General features: G+C 46.9%; 1 protein-coding gene across 8 annotated transcripts in view; it reads left to right on the top strand.

Moving 5' to 3' along the window:
• The window catches only part of eys (eyes shut homolog), a 183,533-nt gene that overhangs the window by 70,728 nt on the left and 86,364 nt on the right, over positions 1–26,441 (top strand). For 6 of the 8 annotated variants that reach the window (XM_055502293.1, XM_055502292.1, XM_029175210.3 and 3 more), the window contains 7 exons: positions 13,829–14,625; positions 14,721–14,837; positions 17,667–17,866; positions 18,496–18,623; positions 19,153–19,267; positions 20,364–20,523; positions 23,296–23,400. In XM_055502293.1, the coding sequence (XP_055358268.1) occupies positions 13,893–14,625; positions 14,721–14,837; positions 17,667–17,866; positions 18,496–18,623; positions 19,153–19,267; positions 20,364–20,523; positions 23,296–23,400 (1,558 nt within the window). In that variant the 5' untranslated portion in view covers positions 13,829–13,892. Of the gene's footprint in view, positions 1–10,084; positions 10,218–13,828; positions 14,626–14,720; positions 14,838–17,666; positions 17,867–18,495; positions 18,624–19,152; positions 19,268–20,363; positions 20,524–23,295; positions 23,401–25,503; positions 25,626–26,441 lie in introns of those variants that run through there. The other 2 variants (XM_055502296.1, XM_029175211.2) reach the window with 2 other exon arrangements.

Raw genomic sequence — 26,441 nt, 5'->3', positions numbered from 1 at the left:
ACGACTGCAGCAAAAACAAATGCCAATGAACAGGTGAACAGGAAGTCTTCAGCACTAACTCCGCTGCGAGGCACCGCTTGCTTCAATGACTCAGCGCCTTATATGTCTTTACATCTAATGTGTTGCCCCTAAAACATCTACAATAATTGTTTCTGAGCCAAAGTGTTTCACATCAGCTGAACTGCAGTCCAACAAAGGCATCAGTCATGAGGCTAAGTGCATCTATTCTGCTGCTATTTGTAGACGGGCAAAGCTGTTGCTGCATTAGCCGCGTGTTTCTCCTCTCTTTCCTCTCCTTGTTCTGTGTAGTTTAGTAGCTGGACGGCCCGAGGCGAGAGAGAGCCTCCGCTTCTATCCGCCCTGTACGGCGGAGACGGAAACCCGATGGGAGCAGTTCAAACTGGCAGCGCGGGGCAGGAGATCTGCTCCGTGAGTGGGAGGAGCGCGTCTGTGGATGACGGCTAGCGTCTGAGCGCTCCTTCCGCCATTACTCTGTGTGTGTGTGTGTGAATCCTTTCATAACTGAGTCCTAAAAACTGCCCACAGCAAAAGTGTGGCCAGTTTTTACACTGCGGGTTTCATAGACGCTCTATCCATGACTTCCCCGTGCTCTGTGTGTTGAGTCGCTAACGTAGCACTAGCTTACAGCCCTTGGCGCTAACCTGAGTCCAGCCAGGAATGGAGCCTAGTTCTTAGTGGGAGCGGGAGCTGTGCGTCGCCGGCTCGCGTCACGCTCCATTTACACTAAATCTGAATCCATCATCAATTAATCTGCAGCTTTTCAAAGAACATTCATCCTGCGGTGCATTAGCGGCGCCCAAAGGTGCACTCGCTGGCGTCACGGCGGCACTCGAGGCCCCGCGTTTGAAGGAATGTTTTTCAAATCAAAGCGTCCGTTGAAAGGAACCACAACACTTAGCATTAGATGTCGGCTGCGATATTTGTTCACTTAGCTGCTCTGATTGTCAATTTGGACTTTGATTAGTGACACGCTCCGCACTTTGTTTTGATTCGCCGTGCTTCACTTTGTCTGATTTGTTTTGACGTATGATGTTTTTTCACTTGAATTCTAATGTCATTATTTGCAAAATACATCAAGCCGTGTCAGACGGTTGAGGAAAAATGATGCAGCCAGTATTTATGCATCTTAATTATTTGTTGTCTACTTGCGATTTGCTATGAGACCTGGTTCTGGGGTAAAAGCCTCCATTGTTGTAGGAGCTTGTTAGGAATCGCTCCATGCGGCCTGTGAATGGCTGCATGGCTGAATGCTTTGGGCAAACAGCAGTGAATCACACGCGTCTTCTGCTCCTCAGCCCAAAGTGTATTAACACTGACGAGCGTCAGTGTTGACTGGATGTCAAACGGCTTCCACTTGTTGGGTCCTTGTGAACGTGTCCTTTGAACGAGCCGATCCTCTTCAAGATGAAACTATATTTTCCTTGAGTCCCACATATGATGATGGGTACTAATTATAATCCCCCCGTATCGCACATGGAAATAGATATAAAAGTCTGGCATCAAATGAAACAAAATTTGTCTTAATTTAACCAACATAACTGTATAAATAGCCTGTCAGCATCCCTCCAGACACTGTTTTGCCAAGGGAACAGCTGTAATGAAGAATACATATGGTAAATGTCAGAGGAAATCTGTTTAGGATGGAGCAGGCATTCTGTGGAGAACATGATTTTTTTAGTGTTAAATGAAAACATAAACACATCCCGAGCACAGCCAGACTCAGAAAGTAACCTTCAGCGGAGGCAGCAAGGAGAAAGGATCCTGGGAAATATTCTGCCTTCCCCCTACAAATACCACATATCTGCACTATTTGCATGCTCGGCACACCTTCCTGATGTTAACAGTGCCAGGTCTTTGTACATCAAAGCAAAAAGTCCTTGGAAAACAGTGCATGAGGATGGAGGTGTCTGTGGGCCCTGCTGCCGAGGCATGTGAGCTCCCTGGCTAAGTATAGCAGGCAAAGAGAAAGGAATGATTATGCAATGAGCGGAGTGTATCTCTTCCTCCGAGCAGAGGTGCAGAGAATGTTGCTGTCGGTGCAAATAAAGTCTGATGGGTAAATGGGTGAAAATGATGGCGTTTTAAAAACATTGCAGAAATATGGGTTGTTTTTTTTTTTCTCCTTTCCATTCCTACAAGAGGCCGCGCTGCAAACCGATCCAGTGGGCTGTGTGTACAAGCAGCCAGACGCCCATCGGCACTTTTCAACAGCTCCGCTAATTATGACGGGGCCAAAGTAAAGAGTCAGATGAGGTCCTGCAGCAGATGGAGCCGAAACTCAGGAATCTGACAGGACAGACTGCTGCTTGTTTCCACTTTTCACTCACTCTAAGCTGAAAATACAGTACTTAAATGTATGAATTACAGTAAGGATGGAGATAATGACAGTACTATATAGTATAATAGTTTGAGTGACCTGCGATAAGCTACAGATGCAGGTCATGAGGGAGTTTTAATGTCTTACAGTAGCATAATGTAGCAAAACAATGTATCACAGGCCAAAAGGGGAAGCTGCGTGTTTTGGTTAAATCTTGCTTTAAATGCCTCTTAGGGAATTGTAAGAAATATAACCTGCAGCCGAGCATGCGTACGAGGTTAAGACAAATTAGAAACGAGCCTCGTGCTGATTATTCAAGCAAACATCAATGCAGCATTATAAACGCCGAAGCGTTAGCCGCTAATCCCATGCAGCGGCGCGAGAAAGCAAACAGCACCGCCGCACAGACGCGGACTTGAAGTGAACAACATATTGCACGGAGCACCGAGGGAAATATAACAAATAACCTGCAGCATGCAGCACAGAAACAGGATATTACATCTAAGGAAGCAGTCTGCTGACTAAGGGAAGCTCAAAGGCGGACGGGCTCTCATGCCTCACAAAGGCACAATTGATCCAGTCCCAGCACCTGGATGAATAAGTGGATGCAGCGGGGACAGAGCAGCGACTCTGGAGATATGATCACGTATTATTCCACCACACAGGGCTATTAACAGGACCGTATACGTGACAGTTGGGGGCGTTTTTTGCCTCTCGAATCCTAAATAATGCTGTAAAAGGGCACAAACCCATATGAATGTTTGGAAGTGATGAAGTGATGCAGAAACACAAGCTCCTCTGTGTCTGTTAAAGGGCCGTAACAACAGGCCTGGTAGCATTAAAGCATCAGTGTAACACACACACACACACACACACACACACACTGGTGTCAGACTGGGTTCACTGCAGCACATGACGTCATAATAGAATCACTGTAAAGTTTTAGTGCCTGTCAGAACGCTTCATGGACGCTCATGGATTTTAAAAGCACCATCCTCGCTGGTGCTCAGGTTCTGGTCAACCCCATGCAATTACTATCCCATAATATACCAACAGACTTATGGATATACTGAGCAAAGACACCTGTAGCTACCAGACAGATGAGGCTCTGGCTCTTATCATACCACAGGTGTAGTGACTCAGCTGCAGGGAGGCCGGTGGTCAGAGATGGAGGTCGAAAGCACCATATGCTTGATCCCTTTTTCCCACATCTTTGCTTCGATATTATTTTTTTCTTCTTTTTAATAGATAGAATCTATTTCATAGGCAGGAAAAAAGAGCTCATCAAGTCCAGGCCATCAGAATCTGACTCTCTCTGCTAATGGGTTACATGAATTAATATTCATGAGAGAATCCCAACTGGAATCGGTTTATTGGATGTGCAGGTGAAGATGAATGTGTCAGGGATAATTGCTTATGGTTGCTATTAAATATATATAACACTTCAAAGGTGGAGTTCATTTCACTACATCTGAGGAGGAGCGTTCATCTCAGATGGTCGGGTTTAGATGTGCAGAAGTATCGCTTCTTGACAGATTTGCGAGATCTTCCCAGATAACGCACTTAAAACGAGATCCAATATTATTTAAGTAGCATGGGCTGCGTTTTCTATATTCAGTTACGGTCTTGACAAGATCTCAGGATGAAGCGTTGAATATCTAAATGCCTCCTGCTGTCTGTTTGAAATGGGGGTCTCATCCTTTACACAAACTAAGTGCCGTCTTCCATCAGCCGTTCGCGGCCTGCTGTTAGTGCAAGTGAGACGCTCCTCATCTAAAAAGTTACAGAGTTCCATAGTTCATTGACTCCTGGCTAATATTTACAGTGTGTAGGCAGATTCCGAGCATTAAACCCATTTTGACTTTATTACGATGAGAGCACCTCCACTCGCTGTGTTCCTCCGTGTCTGATCTTCAGCGAGCGCCCAAAACCCAGCGGTTTGATGTGGAGCAGTCTGACCATTACTGTTTTATCTCCCACCTACTCAGGTTCACTTCAAACGGCACATGTCGGTTGTGTAACGCGCATAGCGGCGCTGCGGCGCGGCTGAGTGGCTGATCTGCTCAGAACTTAACATAGCTCCCTGCAAAATGCCGCTGAGTAAACATGAATAAATGATCCTGGCACGGCCATCGGTGGAACGTGTACCTTGTGATAAGAGCATGGAAGTCGTCGCGGCCGGATGCATATTTGATGGACTTCTTCGTGTGACTGGGATTGTGAGTCGGTCGACAAACAAAAAGTCTGCTGTGCACCGGATGTGGAGGCGGAGGTGATGAACTCGTAGCCCGGAGCTCGGGCCTCGGAGCCGGATTCAGCTGTTTGATGAGCTGCTGTGTGAACCTGTGGGTCAGTGTGGGTCCTGTGAGGTGCAGCGTATTCTCTGTGTGTGAGGGAGCTCAGCTTCTAATGGCCGCGTAGACGGAGACGCCCACACGCTTTGAGGAGGCGACCAGAACCAACGCCGGTGTAGACAGGTAGTGACGCTTTTACTTCACTGACTTTCCCACCGTGGACTGAGACTTTCATGAGAGTGCAGAGCTCAGTAACTGATACGTCTGGTGCTTCTGTGATGATTTATGTTGTGGCGGCTTTGAGGATTTCTCATAGCTCTCTTAGGACACTACAAAGTTTGATGCCTGTAATATGATGCTTTTCCTTAAACTAGCGTGAAATCCATCAGCCCGCTCGCAGAATAAAGTTGGTGAAAACAAGTTTTTGCTGAAGTGGTTTAGAATATTACACACGCCAGTCTATTTGTGGCCACGGCAGTCACGTCTGTGACTATGTCTCCACTGCTATTGTGGAATTTTAAGATAACCTAGTTTCTCCTTCCAAACCAGCCGAAGCCTGAAAGCGGCTTTATAGTTTACGTTCCTGGTCGCACACAAACGGTTAAATCGAGGCGTTTTATTATTCCACTGTAGCGAAAGTGGGAATAGTTTGTGTATCTGTGGAAATTCTATTTCCAGTCTAAACAAATATGCTCAATTTCACCAGCGAGCGGATTGAATGAACCCGGGTCTGTCACGTCAATCTCTCTTGCAATGCGGACGGATGGCTGCGGCTGAATTTTGATAATGTTGTCATGGAAACCTGCTGTTGAGAGTAGGGAGCGCTTCCTGGTGGAAATGTACCGAGGTGCCAGACGTGCACAATGGGAAGTGTTGAAACTGTGGGAAAGCAAAGAGGTCTTTAAAAAAAAATGCATGAACTAAAGTAAAGAATCCTGCAGGTTTGTGCGGCTACTGGAACTTTTCCTCCTCCGCTGCGTTCGTGTGTCACTCGCTCCCTCTTCCTGCTGCTCACTAGCAAAGTGGGAGCCCTGGCTCCAGCTGAGCGTTGATCTTGTTTACCTGAAGAGACGCCGCCGAGCCGCGGCCTGTCGGAGACGCCTTCCTCGGTTTCAATAGGTCACCTTCGTGTTTTTAGCGCGGCGCATTTGATCGTTTATAATGTCACGCGTGCAGGTTTGTGCGTTCTTTCTGTCTGTAGTCGCCCCGACATGAAAGCAGGAGCAACACAGTTGTATTTCTGTAAGGGGAACGAGTTTAGCATCAGCTCAGGAAAGGTCCTCTGTGTGTTTTGTTGCTTTGTTGTCAGGTTTTAACATTGTGTTGTGAACTTGAAAACAGCTTTTCGACATCAAGCTTCTGTTGCGGGAAGACATGTTAAATTGGGAAAGAACGGGGCTGTGAAGCTGTGATGTTGTTGCTTTATTATTGTGCTTCTTCTTGCTGCTTGTTATCTAAATGTACCGATGCAAAGGAGCCGTCACAAAAAGAGTCACTGCGAACAAGCGACGATAAAACATTATCTGCTTTAAATAAAGAACAGCTGACTGCTTTAACCTTTTTATTGGGAGAATATACTTTTCCTCTTCGCCCAGTTCCCCCATCAACATTTTTTGCCCACTAATATGTGACACAGCAGGTTCTTGGTGCCACCGTTGAAACAGAATATCATTGCTTAAGGCAAGGTGACAGAGATAATCATCTCCCATCCTTTATGGTTAATATTTAAATCCCAGAGGTGCAGGAGGGAAAGATGGCGGTGTCCTTGTTTCAAGCGCCCTCTCTACTCTGTCACCTCGGTCCAGAGCAATCGATCTCACGGCAAATAAAATCTACCGGAACAAGTCCGGCTCTGGATTGTCTGCACAGGGATTTGATGCAGGATGTTCATAACCTGTGATTACATGCGTCTACTGTATGGATGATCTAAATACAATAAACACACATTCATTTCCCTATGTTTTTCATTTTTAACAGGTTTTCCCCCCGAGCCTGATGGGAAGGGTCTTTTTTTTTTTTTGTGGGTCAGTTTGGGAAACCGCAGAATAATTTATCAAATATTGTATTTAATAAGCAAATGGTAGCGCATGGTACAGTAGCACAACATGCAGCCCAGAGCTCTGCAGCAGTTAGGAGAGCCAGAAAGGTCATCCAGTGTGACTCAGGGGCACAATACAAGCGGCTCCATGTAAATGTTGATTAATCGCTACAGCTCTCAGGGAAATTCATGAAATATTTTAATTTTATCACCTTAAACATTTAAGTTTCAGGGCAATTACAACCTGGCATTTGGCCTCAGAATCAGTAATTAATTTAAGAGTGTTTTTCTGTGACATTTACGTTGTGTCTGTCTGGTTTCATTATTTTCACTTTTCCAGCCCTGTTTTCATATTTGACATTCTGGGCTGGGAGTTTTTCAAATGTCGGCTGTTTTTACATTTGCACAGCTTGTTAAAGTTCATATGTGGCACTGCTGAAACACTATTTGAGTTGTGAATTTTATATTTCCAGCCAGTTACATCAAAACAACCGCACCGCAGGTAGAAATGTGTAAAACTGTGACAGTCAAACCTCGGATGTTTTCATTTCTATGCTCCGGAGAGTGTTTTGACTGCTTGCTGCAGCATCACTCACTGCATTTTGTTTAGTTCACACAGCTTGTGTGCCCGAGTCCATAATTCTGCTGGCAAGATCTTGTGCAACAATCTAATTATATCTATATTCAAGAGGGATCTGAGTATTTCTCAGCGGACTCCATGCAGCTGACGGTGTGTGTGCATAACTTTGGGCTTGATTAACAAGTTGTTGAGTCAGCACATACTGTAGTAAAGTGCATGAAGCTCACAGACTTTCTAACCCAGAGCAAGGTGCTAAAACTATGGGACTTACTGCTCACCTATTGTCGAGTCCTACTTAAAAAAAGGAAAAAACAATATTTTTTTTAACCAAATAATTAAAGCACGATGAACTGTATGTATCTAAGATTTGCTGGACTTTCGGTTGTCATGGAAATAGTGAAAGTGCATGATGCTTCTCTGCATTTCACATGATGTTACAGAGATCTCAAGCATAATCTAAAACCACAATAATGAGATAATGCACTGACCCAGACCTTATTATTTAAAATACGCACACACCTACTAGTTTATACAGTTGTTTAGGTTCATTATTGTGAACTGATCAGACTGTGATTGGTCAGAAGTAAAAAGAATATCTCAAATCGAAGTGTAAATGCTCTATTTGGACGTGGCACAGTGCAGTATATACTGTACATGTAGACTGATGGGGACAGTTTGCAGCACTACATAGATGAATGTCTGCTTTTTGTCTCGTATACATTCTCATAAACTGCACTGAAGGTCAATATTTCTATATCTAACGAAGAAACCTAAAGCTGCAGGAAATATGGCCAATGCTACGAGCAAAAGGGCAGCTCGTTAATCTAGTCACTGCGGGGAAGCAAAGCAAATTTGAGGACTTAAATGTCTCTCACCCGAAAATGTATAGGAGACAGAATATGTCAAGGCTTAAGGTCAGGCAGGTGCTTCACAGTAACATATTCTAATAAGAGCAATCCTCTTAAAGTTGCTGTGGCTGTGTTTGTAAAGCAGCCGCGGGACAAAAGCTTATAGGACAGAACGAGGATGTAGAATGAAAGAAATGCGGTGAATACATCTGTGAGCAAACATCATGAAATGTAGTAAGTGAAGCCAGTGACCTTTATAAAAACATCTGTCTCCGCTCTGTGCTTCTGTCTTTGGTGCAGTAGCACAGTGACACTGCTCCAGGCGCCAACGCTAACAATCAGAATTCCCCCTTAATTGCGCTAAATTCCGTGAAGTATATTTAAAACCTCGCGCTCAAGGGCTTCTGACCCAGATTGTTCAGCGCCGTCGGTGACGGGAGCGTCTCGACACTGTCTGCGCGCGGCGCTGACCCGCCGTCCTCGCCGTGTTCCTCGATACGGCCGCAGATGAAGATGGGAGATGTGTATCTAACTGACTTGAGTAATGACACAGACAGCAGCGGCAGTCTGTTAGCGCGCTTATCTCAGGCCAGCTGGAAAAACCTTAGCTGTGGATTTAAAAGGCCAACGCAACATTCTCCCTCATCAACTACCGCTAATTGCCCCGGAGCAAGGCATTTAACCCCTTACTTATATCGTTGCTCGGCAACCACAAGGCCAAGCCTGATTGCGGCTCCCTGTGTGGATGGCGCTTTACAATGAATAGGATGTAGGTCAGTGCAAAGGCCCTATTCAGGCCCTGTCAAAACATTCCCCCAGAAAGAAAACATTAAATGTGATATAAAGACAACATCGCCATGGGATGCTCTCTCCCTGCCAGCGTCCGTGTGTTTGTGCCAGAAGGAGGTGAACTGTGAAATTATACCATATGTGGTTTGAGTAAAGGTTGGTTTCGAGCTTTTTTAGCTGCAGCCAGCAGATGAGCCTCGACTGGAAAACCACGTCCACCGACCGCGGTCTCTAAAGCGAACGGGCAGTCGTTGTATCGTTCATTCGGGTCTTATTTGGTTGCTCGGCAACGTGGAGGCAGGAGTCGCAGTGAGGTTATAAGCCGTCAGGTGCCACCGGACAGCTGCTGTGTGTGGAGGATGTAAATCAGCAAATGGTCCTTTCTGTTTTGTTAAGCGGACTTTAAGTGGGGCTGATGTTTGTTTGCTGTGAGCTGGTGTTCAGCCGTATTCCAGCTTAGGGTTATAGTGATGGAGTCCTCTTCAAGAAATTCAAATGATACATAAGAGGAGAAATGACAGTTTGTACAGCAGTAGCACCATCACTTCATTCAATTAATGGGTTAGATGCTGCATTTTGGGGGCTACCAGTGTTTATTAACAGTATTTCACACCATAATTTAGCTGTAGTCCAATTATAGTTAGGCAGTCAATTTTGTTTTTAATTCTTCACCCCACAGGTACTTTAAAGCCTAAAATCATTTTCACTTACTCAGAGAGTTTCACTTGTTTACACAAGATAATGAGCCTGCTTGGCTAATGAATATTTTGTTAAGCCTAATTAAATAATCAATCAGTCAGGCTGTATCTCCGCCCTGCCCTGCCCCCGAGGACCGGCTCCTCCACAACGCCTGTCACAGCGTCTGATCACATTTCCTCGGCAACGCGTGCGAGCGCCTCAGCTGTCATAGTCCCCCGAGAAAGACATCACCTCGCAGTCAGAGCCTCTCCGAAGCGGCGTCGTCCCCCGCGGCCCGACGGCGAGCGCCGCTACCGCGAGCGAAGCCGCCTGACGGGGTAATCGTCCGTCAGCGTGCGCGCGTGCGCCCGGGCCTCTCTGCAGACGGCAGCAGCAGATGGTCCGTAGTCAGATTACCCACCCGGAGCAAATCCCGGGCCCTGCGTTTGAGGAGTGGGGGCAGAGTTTAATGCTAAGCCTTGGCTGCAGGCCTGCTGCCGCTAGGAACGCGCTGACCGGTCCCTGACAGTTGTCACTCACTCTGACAGTCGGGCCAGAGCAGGTGGGAAGTAGTGGATTAAAGTTCCCCTGGACTGAGATTCCCAGACTCACCTGATCGGACCATTTGGAACGCGAGGCAGTCTGCAGCTCAGTAAGTAACATGGGAGGCGAGTAGACGCTCACGGAGTCGCTTTAGAGGGAGAGGGAGGCCGGATGAACCGCAGCCTCCTCCCACTCACCAGCGGGTTGCATTGATATATATGATCAATGGTGCTGATCCAGCTCAACTCTGTGACATGAAAGAGGAACGCGTGGTCTTTGTTCCACACGTCGTGTGGCCGTGAGTTAGAATCCTCATGCTCAGATGAACATAGTGCATTAGTTATACAGATTGCTATGAAATGTCCTACAGCCGTCCATACAACATAATTACATTAAAAACCTTGGATCTGCACATGCATGTGCGCTTGTTTATTGGCCCGCGGCCAAATCTCACTCCAGAGCTAATTGAAATCTGTCATCAGGTTTGCGCGCTCTACTCCTACTGCAAATAACAAGCGAGCCTGGATTACTGGGTGAAGTGGGCCGGCGCCGCACCTCCGTGTCTGCCGATGGCTCCAAGTCGCATTTAAATTGTTTACCATGTCGAAAGTGTCGGATTGAGCCGGTGAGCGGCTCACGTTGGCGCGCCACGCTCCGTTTTACGGCGGCTGAAAGCGAGAGACGTCCAAACAAAGCTTGACTAAAGAGAGACTGATTATTTTTCAAGTAAGTGCACTAGAGCCTTCCAGGAGACCGGGTGGGGGGGCGTCTGGCTGATTGAAGTGAGCCAAACTGTTTCAACCCCCAGCAGCCACACCTGTTAACTCCGTGGTGGCGCTCGCGCTGCGTCCAAACAACCAAACAAAGCCTTTAATTCACACCCAGGACAGACTTAAAGTCACCTGCTCTGCGGATGCACCGGCCCCATGCACGGCGCTGAGTGTTTTGTGCTGCTGGACAAGTGTGTACAGCAATTCCCCGAAGCGCTGCGCAAGTGTTACGGGCAAACAAAGACACACAACCCCGCTTTATTGAAGCTCCCCTCAAGAGCCGCAGCCCGGCAGGAAACACAATGGACGGCGCTGTAGTGGGAATAGTGAGTGGCGCCTGATAAAGGTGCTGTATCGCCTCAAACTAAAGTGAGCCATTCATAGAGGTGAAGAGATGCCAGCTGCCGGGTCTGGGTGTGTGAATGAACCTGGAGCCGGGCCGGCGCCCTGAAATAATCTGATGCTCCTGTAGAAGGAGGAAAAAAAAAATAATAATAACGCTTCAGTCCAGGAATTGAAGGTAAAAGTGCATGCGGCTGCAGCCGCGGACGTTTGGTGGCTCTGCAGCGACGCCGAGGCCCCGAGCCGGTGACAGCGCGGTGAAGGATGAGCGCAGTCGGCACGTTCCTTTAAAGGTTTAAGTTTAGCCGCCGGGTTTCACATGATCAATGGCACGATAATGTTTGTGGTCACCGTCGAACCGATCCATCACCCGCGCGTCAGAGACGGGCCTCGGCCGCGTTGTCCCCGTCCCGAGTGCCTCACCTCCACGCAAGGAGCCGGTGAAACTCCACTGATGTATTTATTGCGCTTCCTTCTTTAAAACACGCAATAAGACGCAACCTTCCAAAGTCCTAACCTTCCAGCCTCCGAGCGGCAAACAACGGAGCAGTCACCGCGCGACGCTAGCAGCCGCTAGCGCAGCCGCTAGCGCAGCTGTCGAGGCTCCGACGAGTTCTGAATCAAGACAGTTGTAATGAGAAATTAGCATAAACAAGGAGGCCGGCACTGTTTATCTCCACAGTGTTCGTCTCAACTTACACCTGTGCGTCCTCGTTCTTGGATAAGTGCCATCCTACTGTAACTGGCAATTGTGGCTCAGGCGCTAGCCGGCATCTTCATCTCTGTCGGCGCCGGCGGCGTAATGAGCCAAACTTTGCTCCTTCTGCACGAGGAAGGAAGTTTGTCTTCAGCGGCTTGATGTTTGCTCACAAACTGTTTTCACTCGGGTGTGGAATTTTTTTGCCAAATAGTTTTGTTCTTCAAGAAGTTGCATCCACTGCACCTAGGGATTATTTTACAGTAATTAACTGCAAACCCTTACAGTATTCGGATAATAGATTTTTCTGAGTGGTATTTATGAATATTCCTAATTAAGAACATTTTTTTGTATCAGATTCATTTTATAACGCGTATTGATTATGGAATAATCCATTAGCAGCCACTGCACACACACACACCATCCGGCCCAGTGGCACCAGAAGCCTGATAATGACCCCGACCCCCGCGACCCCCGCGACCCCGCGAATCTGACCCTGATTCCCTGCAAAGCCTGTCCTTTAATCCCGACAAGTCCGCACGTCTGAGACGTCTTAATATGTTGACTGTTTATTTAAGTGGAGGCCAACAGCGTTGAGTGCCGCGCTAATTTGAATTAGAACAGAATGTAATTCAGATTAAATGAATTTAAAGCGCCGCCTAATTAAGAAGGATTAATGCGCTTTATGGCCTGAACTGAATTCATCATGCAGATTGTTGAGACAGCCTCTAAATATCTCACTTTAAATTGAACCAAACCAAATTAGCAACAGTTCATTAGACGTAATTGTCAAAATTTAGCATTGGGATCAAATGTATCGGCTGAAGCCTCCACCACCGGGGATCGCGGGCTCGTTGCAGCCCTGCAGAATTTCTGTGGAAATTGGAAAATTGACAGTACACTACATGCCCCTGCCTTTCTTCCCGCTCTCGCATTGATCTGTTACGCACGCTGCCAGCTGACATTGTCAGTTTGCTGTCATTTGCAGGATGATATAAGATGGTTCTCGTTTGAGCCGCGCTGTCTCTCTCGCTCCTGGATTACAAGGCTGCTGCGGTGACCCGGGTCCTGTTATTGTTGATGAGTGAGGCTGAAAAAAAATGGGAAAATTCAAACTCTCCAGTTTATCATGGAAAGTAGAAGCCGCTGTCGCTGGGTGTGGTACCCGAAATGCACAGTGGACGTTTGTCACTACTGTGTGTGTGTGTGTCATCTAAACCTGGACTCATTCACATTTGCTTTCATATCACCCACCACACATGGAGAAAGTTACCCCTGCTGCCATTTATCCGGCTAATAATGAATATGTTGCACTAATTACGCACACCGTCCTCTTTATTACATTCCTGGTTTCATTCTCTTCATTTGAGAAACAGGCCGACGGCTTTAGGACTTATTCAGCCCCACACAATAGCCACCTCATCTGCTGTACAGTAATTGAGGTCTTCTGTGTGCCTGCGCAGACCTCATAACAATTCTTGCAATCTCATTCGCTTTATCACCCCCCCCCCCCATTGATATTGGTGTTCCATATTCAGCGTTTTATTACTTATCGCCATGCAGTTATTCATATCAGCCCTTGTGAGCTGATCAAGGAGCACAGGTTTTTTTTTGCCTCTTGCACGGAGGCTCCTCCGCTTTGTTGTTTTATCTGGTGCGCGCGTATGAAAGCGGGGCCTGCGGGGAAAAAGACAATGCTATCTGCCTTAACTCATCTCGCCGGCTGACACCGAGGTATCAGGCGCCAGCCGGGGAGAGACGATATTTTATCTGACACCGTCACTCTGTGTCGAAAGCTGCGGAGGCTGAGGCTGCTGTGACACGCGCTGGTCAGCGGCGCCGCATGTCATTATACACTTTATTTTATTTTCATCACTTACTGTATGTTGAAGCATTTTCTGTCTGCTTCAGGTGACACCAGCTGGGTTTGAAGGTCCGAACAGGTCCAGCTTCAGAAGGAGGAAGGAGTGGAACCATGACGGCCTCCTTGTTTCACTGGACTCTTGCCTTTGTGACCCTTCACCCCATCCGCTGCCAAACCACATGCGACAGACCGGCTTCTGCCGAGTGGCACCTCGTGCCGCGCGCGGTCCACGTGAACTGGACTCTCACGGGGAACATCTGCCGAAGCCCCTCCGAGTGCTGGGGGTCCGAGGGCGCGGGCGAGGCGCGCGGGCCCCCCCAGATGTGCCCGCTGCAGCTGCAGCTCGGGGACAGGCTGCTGATGTCCGCGGACCTCACGCTCCGGCCCCACGGCGTCAGGCTCCTCAACGTGTCCCACGGCGCCTTCCAGCGCTGCTCCGCCGGCGGACGCGGCGACCGCGACCTCCTCTTCCCCCGCAGCCTGGGAGACGGGGAGGCGGTGGAGGCCCGGCGGCTCTCGCCGGGTCGCCATTACTTCATCGCGCTGCACGACGGGGACACGCGGCTGTGCGCGCTGGGCCTGCGCCTCAGCGTGTGGGTCAAAGCGCAGCGCTGCCGGGCCTCGCCCCTGCTCCGACTTTGTTCGGGGGAGGGTATTTGTCGAGCGGGCCTCTGGGAGCCCGCGTACGGCTGCCGGTGCCACCGCGGCCGCTCCGGGAGGTTCTGTGAAAAGTTTGACGCCTGTTTGGATAACCCCTGTGACAACAAAGGCGTCTGTTTGAGCAATGGATCCGCGGATCCAAGCCACAGAACCTACAAATGCCTGTGTCCTCCTCATTTTACAGGTAAGGACTAAGCCACTAATCTCTTCGATGAGTCTGAGCCCGATTCCACCGTAGAACAATCAAATGTTTAACGCCGCGTGTTGCTTGTCTTTTAGGGGTAAACTGCTCTGAAATCATCGGGAGGGAGAACTGTGAGCGCCTCTGTGAGGACGGCAGATGCGTTCAAGTGTCGCCCGCCTCCTTCAGCTGCGTGTGTGACGGCGGCGTCGCGGGTGAGGAGCTTCTATTCAGCGGCGCGTTGCTTAATTTTAAATGCATTGTCCGTCGCCGTAGCAACGGAGGTTATCGAGCCGCCGCGATCCCCGATAGCGGAGTCATACGCAGACAAAGATGGGACGCACCGCACTCCTCGCTTCCCAACGCACAACCATGTCATTTGCCTCAAAGGGGCCACTATCGTCAGAAAGGTCAGCCTGCAAACTGCAAAGGCCGTACATCCTGAAAAGATCCGTTTCCTTATGGGGCTCAAACCTGTTTCCACTTCGTGTTCTATTTGTCCTCATAACATATTAAGTGACTTCAAATAAAAAATGACCTCGCGCCACCGCCGCTGTTCACAAAAAGCTTCTTAGCTCATGTCGTAATTTGTTAACCAAAGGTTTACAGCGGCTCACGCAGGGCGTCTGTGACGCTGTGATCTGGAGCAGACGCTGGAGGCCCGGTGGCTCTGGTGATTTGGAGGCCCTGTTTATGAGACCTCACCACTTCACCCATTATTCAAGTAATTAGTCCCGTTTGCTCCAGTAACATACAGTCAGGTTAATGGGTATCACACACAAATGGGTTACAAGGCCCGGACGCTCCCGCGGCTGCCCTGGATATCGGTGTCTGCTGTAAAAACAGACCCGCGGTGAACTTTCTGGAGTAGGAGCTCCAGGTGGCTCCTCGCCTTGATTCATCGTTCTGTTTGGAGCACAATTTGTCCCGGCAGCACGCGTGAAGTGTCACAGCTCTGCCTTTCGACTGCGGCCCGTGCTTTCAGCTTATTATTTGGGAGATGCGGTTTCAAGGTTACTTCCAGCTCTGTCTGGCATCTGCTTTTACCACAACAGATTAAGGCCAGAATTCCTTTTCATGTAGTTTATCCAAAGACTTTGGAACGACATTTACGTAATATCATCCTGTAATTCAATACTTTTAACCTTTTTCTGCCCATGTGCCTGATGTTGGCATGATCCCATCAGCCTGTGCTCTGCGCCCCAATGTAAACAGCCTCCCCGGGTTGCTTTTGTGTAGTCATGGCCGCCCCCATCAGCTTCTTGGGAGTTCTGGAGCCGGCGCTTCCGCTACCGCCCCGCTGCAGCTGACTCATTAATCAAGTGAAAGTTAGCGGCTGCTCCAGCGCCGGCTGCCCTCGCAGGCCAAAGCCTATGCGCACGGAATAATGAGACCAACTCGTGGGATGTTTCAAATGCGATTTTCTTTTGATTTGGATCTCCTCTGCTCCGTCTCAAGGGTACTGGTTGCGAGGTATTACCATCTTTATGGGGTCATTTCCGTGTGGTGCTGAGGTGTTAATTGTTTTTCGCGGTGTTGTTGGTGGTAAGAGGAAATTCCTCCAGTTTAATTTGGTCTGAATAGACAGTCATTACCCTCGTTACCAGTTTGATTCGATCAGTGTATATTTGGTGGCTGTGGTTTTTTTAATGATCCTATATACGTAGTATGAATGATGTCAGCTAAATGGACTTGCTGTGATTTGGTAATTTTCCAGGTCCTCGATGGGAATGTTCCTAAAATGCATTTGCTTGATTTGATGCAACTTTTGGTGGACGGCTTATGGAATCTGCATCTCTGTGGGCAAACAGTTGAAGTTGCACGAAGTATGATTGATGCCCGCAGAGGAGGCTACGAGGAGCCCCAGGGACATGAGCGCTTGTATCAGCAGGGGGATTAAAGGAAATATGCAAAGGAAGAGTCACAGGAAAGATAAATGTGTAGGCACCTCGTGAAGAACACAAAACTCAAAACCCTCGCTTGGGAATAACATCGGGTTTTATTCACCTTGAACCTGCTGTGAATCCGCTCTAATTTTATCCTTGTTTCTGGTTGAACTGCTCGGTGAACGTGTTCTGGTACCGCAGCTTTAAAAGAAGTAGCTGCAGCTGAGTTTGATGGTCACACTTTTATTTATTATTACTTCCGTCATTTTATTCCTTTCTTTAAAGGAAGGTGCACAAACAACCTTGTCCACGTGAGTGGGAGTTAGTGTGGAAACATAGTGTATGTAAATTGCATGTGCAGTTTTTTCAATTGAGCCTTGAAAATGGAGACACAGACGTTTGTGTATTTAAGTAATAGGTTTACACTTCCTGCCTGACTGTAGACTGGAAACCACACACACCAAAATAGGCTGCTCCTGCTCTGATCTTTCTTCTGCTGATGATGAAAAGTCCACACAAGCTGCTTGTGTGGACTTTTCAGTTTGAGCACTAGGTCCAGGAAATCCTCTCTCTTGAAGAGCTCCTCGTCAGACACGTGGGAACCTCTACATAGAGTGCGAGCATAGCTGTGTATCATGACGAGTCCGGCGCTGATCCATATTCGCATCGATACCGATGCCGTGTGCGGCGCAGGCTGGATGGATGCGCACTGCAAACAGCACGGAGCCTGTCGTCCTGGGGTCGAGGCGGTCCTGCATAAACGAGCGAGCAGGAAAAACACCCCCTGTTGATAGAGAATATGTAGAGAAAACCATCCAATTATACTGTAGCTGACCCGGAGCTGTTTGGGATGCTCGCAGAGTTCCTACACATCTGGGCAGTTTGGGATGAAATGAGTAAAACCTGGCAAGTGCAAAGCCACAGAATAAACATACAGGAGAGTTTGGGTGCTATTTGTTAGTTTGCACCAGTTTGAAGCATGTGCATGTGCGTCCACGATTGACTCTTCAATCACCCCCTCTTCCTGTGCAGTGAAGGCATGTCTGTCACGTCCCGTGTTACTTCCTGTTCTGATCTGTATGAACGCGGGCCGGGCAGCTGGTTCCGGATGCCCCGGTCTGACCCGAGCGCGGTACTGTTGTCTCGTCTGTCTTTCAGGGCCGCCTTGTGAGAAGAGCAACGCCTCCTGTGATCCAAATCCATGCAGAAATGGCGGCGTCTGTGAAGAACGCCCCGAAGGATCGCTTTGTCGTTGTCCAGAACCATTCGTGGGCCCGCGCTGCGACTCCCGGGTCGGCGCCGCCTGCGCGTCGCACGCATGTCAGGAGCAGGAACACAACTGCACCGCGGGGCAGCATGTGAGGATCCCATTTTGCCTCTTTGTTTTATCTCAGGGGGACACAAACAAGAAATGGCACATGGAGATTAATACAGTGTGTTGAAGCAAGATCAAATGGCTTCCTTCTGAAGGCTGCAACAGCAATTAATATTTCCTCCTGAAGATGAGCTAAGGGAAAGCGGGTTTAGATTGAATGATCCAGCCCACATTTAAGTGCCACTTTGAAATGACTCTCAAGCTCTTAGTAATTGGACGCCTGTTGCAATTTTCACCTTTCCGCTGAAATGTTATTGTGGTCGTATATTTTACAGTGGTGTTTTTAATGTTGTGGAGGACACGAGAGGAAATCCAGTAGTGGTCTAATTGTCTTTGTCTGACCTTTGTTTTGTTCATTGCACTGTGCCAAGTAGCTCACGCATTTTCACAGCCCACCTAAGAATCCAGATACAAGCTACGGGGGATGTTTTTCAAAATAAAGGCTGCTTTATTTTTTCACAGAAGTATTAACCATTTGCACCTAAAACTTAATTAATTTAGATAATATTTAATGGGCTTCTTGTCGTACTGCTGAGGTTATTACATTATTACAATCAGTGCGTAATTTCCCAAGCTGACACATGACCTGGTTTGTTGTGCGTCTGTGTGCAGGCCTCGGAATGCGTGTGTGCAGATGGTAATGTGGTCCCAGCATGCGGGGGACAGCGGAACCCGTGCAGCTCATCACCATGCCTCAACAATGCCACCTGTGTGTCCAAGGGAAATGATTATGTCTGCAGGTGAAAGCGCGCTCCGTGGGGATCGGGTAGAGGTCACTCGCTCCTTTTGTGGGTGATTGAAATGTCTGGCGACCGCATGCCCCCCCCCCCCCCGCTGTTAATAGAAATTGATCTTTTATTCGCGTTTTACATTTTTGCAGGATTTACATAACCCCCAAAACAGCTGAGGACTAATATGAGCCCATGTGAATTGTATCATAATATTTGATACAATTGTAGAGCATAATGTTGTTTTTTTGTTTTTTTCATATTCGCCAGCACAACCACTAGAATAAAGAGTTTCAAAACAAGGCTTTAATATAATCAGATTCATAATGAGCTTGTCCTGCTGCGTTTTCAGTCGTGTATCAATCATGGTCCAAAAGATTGAGAGAAGAATTTGAACGCACTCCTTCACCCTGGTCCATATCACAAACATGTCGGAGGGAAATTACAAGCCCCCTGTATCTTATAAAAGAAAAAATATGGCTATTTAGTGCTGCAGGCTCAGGGTGAATTGATTTTAATAGCACCGACCTCCTCTCAACAGATGTCTGCGAGGGTTTTCCGGGAAGAATTGTGAGGGAATAATTGACTACTGCAGGCTGCTCAATATCAGCTGCCTAAACGAGGGGCTGTGCTTCAGTGTGGTTGGCAGATATCAGGTAAGTACTCCGGTGTTTCAGTCTTGATGAAATGCTCCAGAGGAGGATACAGGATGAACACTTTCCTAAGCAGAGATATCAGTGATGCAATTAATGTGCTTTATTTAGAATAGTGGCTTTTTGAAGCCAACTAAGCACCATTTTGTTTTAAACAAGAGAGGCCAAACATTAATTAATTAATGAAAATTGGTGATTAATTATCACCTCGTGTGTACACTTACATATTTACATTTCATAAGTAACGAAACGCATGTGCTCCCATCATTTTGATGAGTGTTGATCCTGAAGTATCACATTCTGAAGCATTTTTCAGCGTATAGGCTGAACTGACAGAACACGACGGCGGACGCATGATGGCCGTGATCACACACGACTTACTGGCTGCAGCTCCAGACAGTTAATGTTCCAGTTTTGTCGATCTCCTCGAATTAAAGCTTTAAAGTGTTGACTTCACTCGCATCGTTTCAGTGTTTCATTTCAAATTCAATATGTTAGCGCTCAGAGGACACACATCAAACTCGCATTGACAGTCGGGAAATGACTGGTTTCCCCATCGGAACTACTACAACTACATAAATTATAGACGACACTGGTACCAGTTGAACGTCCCTTTTGGTCAAAGACCGGAGCACGCAGCCTTTAAATCAGCCTCGCTATTATCTAACCGCTTTAAAAAGGGAATATGAATAAAACATGTCTCTATTCATGACAACATTTTTATTGCAGCATTGGCCTGAATGTCCTTATCAACAGTTTGAACCGTGCGTAAGTGCTGCAGCCTCTGTCAGTTTGCTCCAGCGCTCATAGAGACCGTCTGTCACTGTCAGTCAAAGCCCGTGTCAATGAAAGCACTTTGTGACTGCTGCTGTTCCAACATGTGCCCTGATTCCCTCCCATCCTCGTTATTGATGGTGTTTGGGCTCCAGGTGACCTTTCCACTCTTTGTTGATGAGATACAGTAGAAAACTTTATTTTTTCTTACCTTTTCTTCGCGCTCCATCAGGCAAACTCAGCCTTTCATCATGCTGCTTATATTCCGATAACGTACAGTACTGCATATTGGAAGTTGAATATCATCCTTTATTTTTCCCCGCAGTGTGTTTGTGCCCCAGGGTGGACGGGAGAGTTTTGTCAGTACGTAGACGACGCCTGTGTGATGAAACCAAACAGCTGTTTGAACGGAGCCACGTGTGTTACAACAAGCCAGCCGTCATCTCCCCCACAGTTCACCTGCAAGTGCCCCAGTGGCTTCACAGGTGAGGTGCAACTCTGCACTGCGATCGGTTGCATTTCTCTCGCCAGTGTATCTGAACGCATGCATCACTTTTCCACCCTGTGGGAAGTTTTTTTTTTATGATTTACAGATTCGGGTACAGTATAAACATCATGTATTCGCAATGTGCAGTGTGTGCAATGTGCAATGCTTTGCAATAACACAGAGCCGGTGAGGAACGGCGTTTTCTCACTATTTCTCCACTTTAGTGTGGATTTGCAGTTTGCATCTGATCCATCTGATACACAGACACCTCATGGTAAAAGCCAAGCATGAAATATAAATGTTTCCATTTTGCATTTTGTTTGTAATTTTTAGACAGATGGTGAAAAATGCCTGTGTATAAACAAAAAAACAACAAAAAAAAAAAAACGAGAAACCTGTGTTTTCCATCAAAAGTGCATAATTTGGCTCATGCTAGAATAAATACAGGGATTCTATGGCCACTGGAAATAGTTTGTGTATAAATGGCAGGTGTCCATTAAAAATGCATGCGCTATAAAAAGCTCTGCAAATGAAATGTCTTCTGCGCTGCCAACTTCTCCTCGCGGAAAACAACAAGCTCACATGAAACACATTGTGTGCACATTTCATCTGCAGCAAAACTTGAATGGCCGTTCTTCACACAGGAGCCTTTAAAGTGAAACCGATATGATCATTGTGCGTTTCTGTAACGTCCCCGCATGCAGTGATTGCGGCTCCTTTTTCCCGCGGTGAAGTTTATTTTGGAGTGGCCTCGCCTGCTTGACATTTGTAAGTCCTGCTGCTGATTGCGTTTAATCCAGGTTCTCTGGCGAGCCGCTTTCTAATTAGCAGGCGTCTCACAACGCGGCCGAAGCTATCGATGAGAACACGCAGGCAACAGTGGCTGTTACACAGGGCTCGTCCCTCCGTTTCTCTGGTCCTGTGTACATTTTGTTACGTATCGCTTTTGACAGGAAACACCAGCACAGATGTTTGCTGAACATTGTTTATGCTCTATAGGACTCACGCTACAAAACATCATGCTTCCACCATTTTATTGCTTAAACAAGCAGTGAACGTCATTTCTCTCCTTTCTTCTCCAGTGCACTCAGGTTTCGGCCTGTGGAGTATTTCCCCATCTACTGTAGCCTTAAGTCCTGACACGCTCACCTGTCAGTCACATAAGTCCTTACATAGCACTACATGAACTGGGGTTTTTTTCGCCCCCGTTCAAAGCTCAAATCTGTTGCCACTTCAGTAATGGAAAATTGTCTCTTACACCATGGCAGGTCTTAGTGACTGATAGAATTCATCATTTTCTGGCATCTTGGGATTTTTTTTTTTTTTTTGCTTTGGAATTTGGAGCCATGCAGCCCAGAAAGGCCAATTTAATTTCAAGCTTTGCCAGAAACACCACGGTACTCCATCATAGATCATAACTCTGGATACATTACTCAAGCTCCGGCGTTCAGTTTTCATTTTGGAAGGCTTTATTTTTCACGGAACAACAATTGTTGGCATTCATTTTGCCGATCTCCTTCACAGTGGTTCTCCTTTTAATTGTGTGAATAACAATAGCAAACGTGGGAACTAGACATGCAGGAAATTGCTTTAAGCTGTAAAAGTTTTGATTGTTCCAGAGATCCAGTTGTGCATAAAAGAATAAATGTGAAACCATCGGTGATGTTCCACTTGAATTGTACAGTATAAAATCTTATCTTTAAGCAAATACAGGTATGAGTTTCAAAATTCACAAGAGCATGTTTACCCAAATAAGAACAAATCAATAATATTCAGTTACCTGATTTACAGTATAGTTAAATCTTACTGTAGTCTTTTGATATACATGAGCATATCATGTATTTTTCTAGTATAAATATATAATGAACAGTAGCTGTAACGTCACCTCCTTCTTCTTCAGCAGAAGTTTGTGTAATTTGCTCCTGCGCTGTACAATATGGCATATTTTCCATATAATGACCTGTAGCGGCGGCGGTGCAGATGATCAATCATAGCGTTTGGGGCTGTAGCGCCAGGTCGCCTCTGTCAAGAAGGGACTTTCACCGCGTGTCACCGCTCCAATGTTATTGATGACGGGACATTTTAAATTAATAAGCTGCACCGGAAGACCCCGGCCGCGGCGCCCAAACTCGCAGGTGCTGAAGCAGCTGAGCACCAAACACATCTATGGAGCAGCCTACATCGCTCGCCCCGTCCGCCGTCGTCAGCTGCGACACAGCTCATTACTAAGTGTCCGTTCGCCTAACAAGATAGTGAGTCCGACCAGGACTCTGACATGTGTCTTTTCTTTACTGGGAGCTGACTACACACCATCCTGGTAAAGTAGTTACTGACCTCGTTATTATTACTCAGGAGGAAATGTGCCTAAAGTTGCAGGTGGCTCTGCTGCTTAATTCAGCAGTTTAATCCTGGTTCCTCTTAGTGATGTGTCATCATGCAAGACCCTGAACCACTCAGTGATGAAGCCTTACAATAAGCTCCTTACTCATTTCCTGCTGTATCAATGAAATATTTCAGAAATAAACGACGAACAGGTTTATGCTAAACTAATGGTGTTGGTAGCATTGATACAACAGTGATGACACTACTTTATACAACAACATCATAAAAAGGAAAGTGTTGTGAGATGCAGGTGTTGATTCCAGATGTTTGCCTTGGCTTCATGTCAAATATACATACAACAAGTGTCACAACATATGTGTCACACGTCTTATTCTTCTACAGATTAAGATGCAGTTACTGTAAACTTAAACTCTTTTTTTTTTCTCAGGAACAAAGTGTGAGACTGAGATCAACGAGTGTGACTCCAGCCCCTGTCAGCACAATGGCACATGCTCGGACCTGCTGGGCCGCTATGAATGCCAGTGTCCTAGAGGTACTGCACGTTGGACCGGGCCCAGACCTACAGCACGGCTTCACAATTAAAGCGCTATGGGTAGCGGTTCTGTGAGACCTTTTATGCTCGGATCCTGTGAACGTGGCCTAAGATCCTCAGACAGGGCCCCTCTGGCCATGTCGGTGTGCACTAAAACCAAAAGTGATTAGTCTCTGCCAGCAGGATCCCCAGACCGTGACACATCCTGTCTGAGGAAATTAAAGCAGGGATGTCAGCACCATTTTAAAGAAGTTACACTTACAGCATGCTTTTTTGAACTTCGTTTAATTTATACATTTTACAGTCGAATATGAACATTTCACTTACTATAGTAATGAAAGCACTTTAATATATATAGTACAGTAAATGCAATTTTCACAATAAGCCTGATAACAATAACAATAGGCCTGTTGTGCAGAGCAGAAGGCAGCTTCACTCTGTCATTTACGCGTTGCCCTGTGATTGACAGCTGAGTGAAATCACCAAGCTCATTGCCAGGTCTCGATAATGTGACTAAACTGTGCAAATATTATGTTATGAAACTTGGGTTAATGCAATTTTCCCGTAATTGCTTAATGTGTCTCACATAGTTTAAACTGACAGACCACTCAGCGGAGCTCTGGGGGTGGAAGGGGGAGGGATGGAGGGGGGGGGGGGAGGGGGGCAGGCTCATGCCTTTCCTCACAAGACTGTGCCACTCTTATTTTTAGCTGCTGTTGTCTGCAGATCATCCGGATCTTGTGGGACGCCGATGACAATGGAACATTGTGTGTATTCACTGTTGTTCAATTTAACATTTAAAGGACAAGTGCAGTGTTAATGACACACGGGGTCGTGCCGCGTTCGCCTCATTACACCATGAAGCAAGGTACATTAGAGTCACTATTTGAGGTGACTTTGTTATCTCATGGAGCCGCGTCTCACACACACACCGAGGCGTCCGCGTGCGTAGCTTGAGACACTGCGGCAGGGTTCTGTTTGCACATCTGTCCGCTCCTGCACCTCTGGACCGGCTCGGGGTTGTGGGCTCTGCAGACACATCCAGTATGCACTGGGCGAGGCGTGGGCTGCCTGCTGGACAGCTTGGCAGTCCATCTCAGGACTAACATACAGACAGGAAAACAAAGTCATACCTACAGGGAATTTAGCCTTTCCAGTCCACTTAACTGGCATGTCTTTGAACTTAGGGAGGACACTGGAGGAAACCTTTAAAGACACAATGAAAAACTTGCAAACCCTTTTTGTTTTGTTTTTTCCATGTTCGAACCGGCCCAAGTCACAATTAAGGTGATGTTGTATAACATGTCTACCTTTGTTATTAACAGAAAAATAACAATATATTGAGCAGAGTCACAGCGAGACCGTCTTTGACTGTGCTGTCAGGCTTAATGATAGTCTCTGCGTCTGTTCTTTGATTAGTTATTTTTAAAAATGTCAGCGCTCAGCCCACACAAACACCAATTTGGAAAATGACCCATTAGGCAACCAAAGTGCAGACTGGTGGCTTTTTTTCCGACGCACCTTCCCATCAGATCTGATGTAATTATCCCCGTGTGTGAGCGTCTCTGTGGGATGATGCTGGGCTGGGGGGAGGGGGGGTCATCAGGGTTACAGAGTGGGATCATCCCATCCTGAAAGTTGAATTATATGCACAACCACTAGCTGTGATGGGCTCGATTAAAAAAATTGGAGGTTGGGCCCTGCAATTTAGAAATAGTACAGACTACTGCTACTGGCTACTGATTATCTTAGTATGTTGGTGCAGTTAGTGTGATGGTGGTGATATCAAGGTTGTGAGTTTGAACCTACAGTAGCTGCAGGACTACCTATTTGTTTTGACGACAACGTATCAGTATTCAGTCAAAATTACATTAATTTCACGTTCAATAGTGAAAATCATACGCTATTGAATTAGTACGAAGCCTTTCAGGTGAGAAGTAAAAGTCTTATTAGATCCTTAAGAACCTGTCAGAGTGAGAGCTCTGCACTTGGATCTTGGAAAGTAGTTCGAGTGAGCGCTCTCAGAAAATAGCGCATCTTGGACGTATTTTCCCCGTTTTTAAGCTAGCTTCAGCAATAGGAGAAACAGTAGCAGCTCATGTCCTACAACATGTAATATGATGCAAGAAACGAACGCCTTGTGTGGACTTTTTTATTCTGTTCGCTGACTGTGTAGCAGCACACTTGGTCTCGGCTATGAAAGTAGCGCTAACATTAGACTGCGAGTAAGCTCCGTGAATGAACAAGCCTTTCTTTTAAAGATGTTAGTTATTGTCGGCTCTCTTTTTGCTTTATTAAACCTTTCTTTCCGTTTCTGATAGCCGAGTTTCGAAAACGTCGCCGCTTTAACCGTTGATGATCATCTAACTTCCTCACAGTGATATATAGTTCGCCAACGATTCGTTCAATATGAACCGATCTTTTATATGACTCGGAGTACCTCGCTCAGCAGCTCATTGGATCCAGGTGGACGGACAGAACCACGCAGTAAATGGGAGGAGGGGTGTCATTTGACCGGAGTGGCCGAAATAAGCTATAATTTAGTTTTATTTCTAAATATTTTGTGGACAGATTTATGATATATATTGTATAAGTGATAATAATGTTCATATTATTTAATCTGGTTTCTGTGCCCCCCACCCCCAGCGGAGCACACCCCAAACCCCCCACAAAGCGCAATAGTTATCACGCTCCATCCCCCGACGAGCCTGCGTACACTACGTACGTGGAGCTCCTAAACCCGCGAAAACGATCGCGCGTGGAGCACTGTCGAGTGCTGCGTGACATCGATACGCCTCATGAGTGGGGCGAAAAACCGCTAGACGTTGACTCTTTGTACACAAGCCGCTGTCTTTTCTCTTCATCCACAGTCGACGCTCGCGCTTCGCCGCGGCCTCTGGAGCTGCCTTTGCAGGCCGCCGTAATCCCTGATCATGAATCCCTAACTCCCTGAGTAAACTGGTACTAGATGTGGCCACAGATCCGTGCTAGCTAAATTCCACAGGGCGCAGCCTGGCTTTGCAGCCTTGCTACTGAAGCCC

Source organism: Betta splendens, chromosome 15 (genome assembly GCF_900634795.4).
Source record: "Betta splendens chromosome 15, fBetSpl5.4, whole genome shotgun sequence".
NCBI lineage: Eukaryota > Metazoa > Chordata > Actinopteri > Anabantiformes > Osphronemidae > Betta > Betta splendens.
This window is presented reverse-complemented; position numbering and strand designations above follow the sequence as displayed.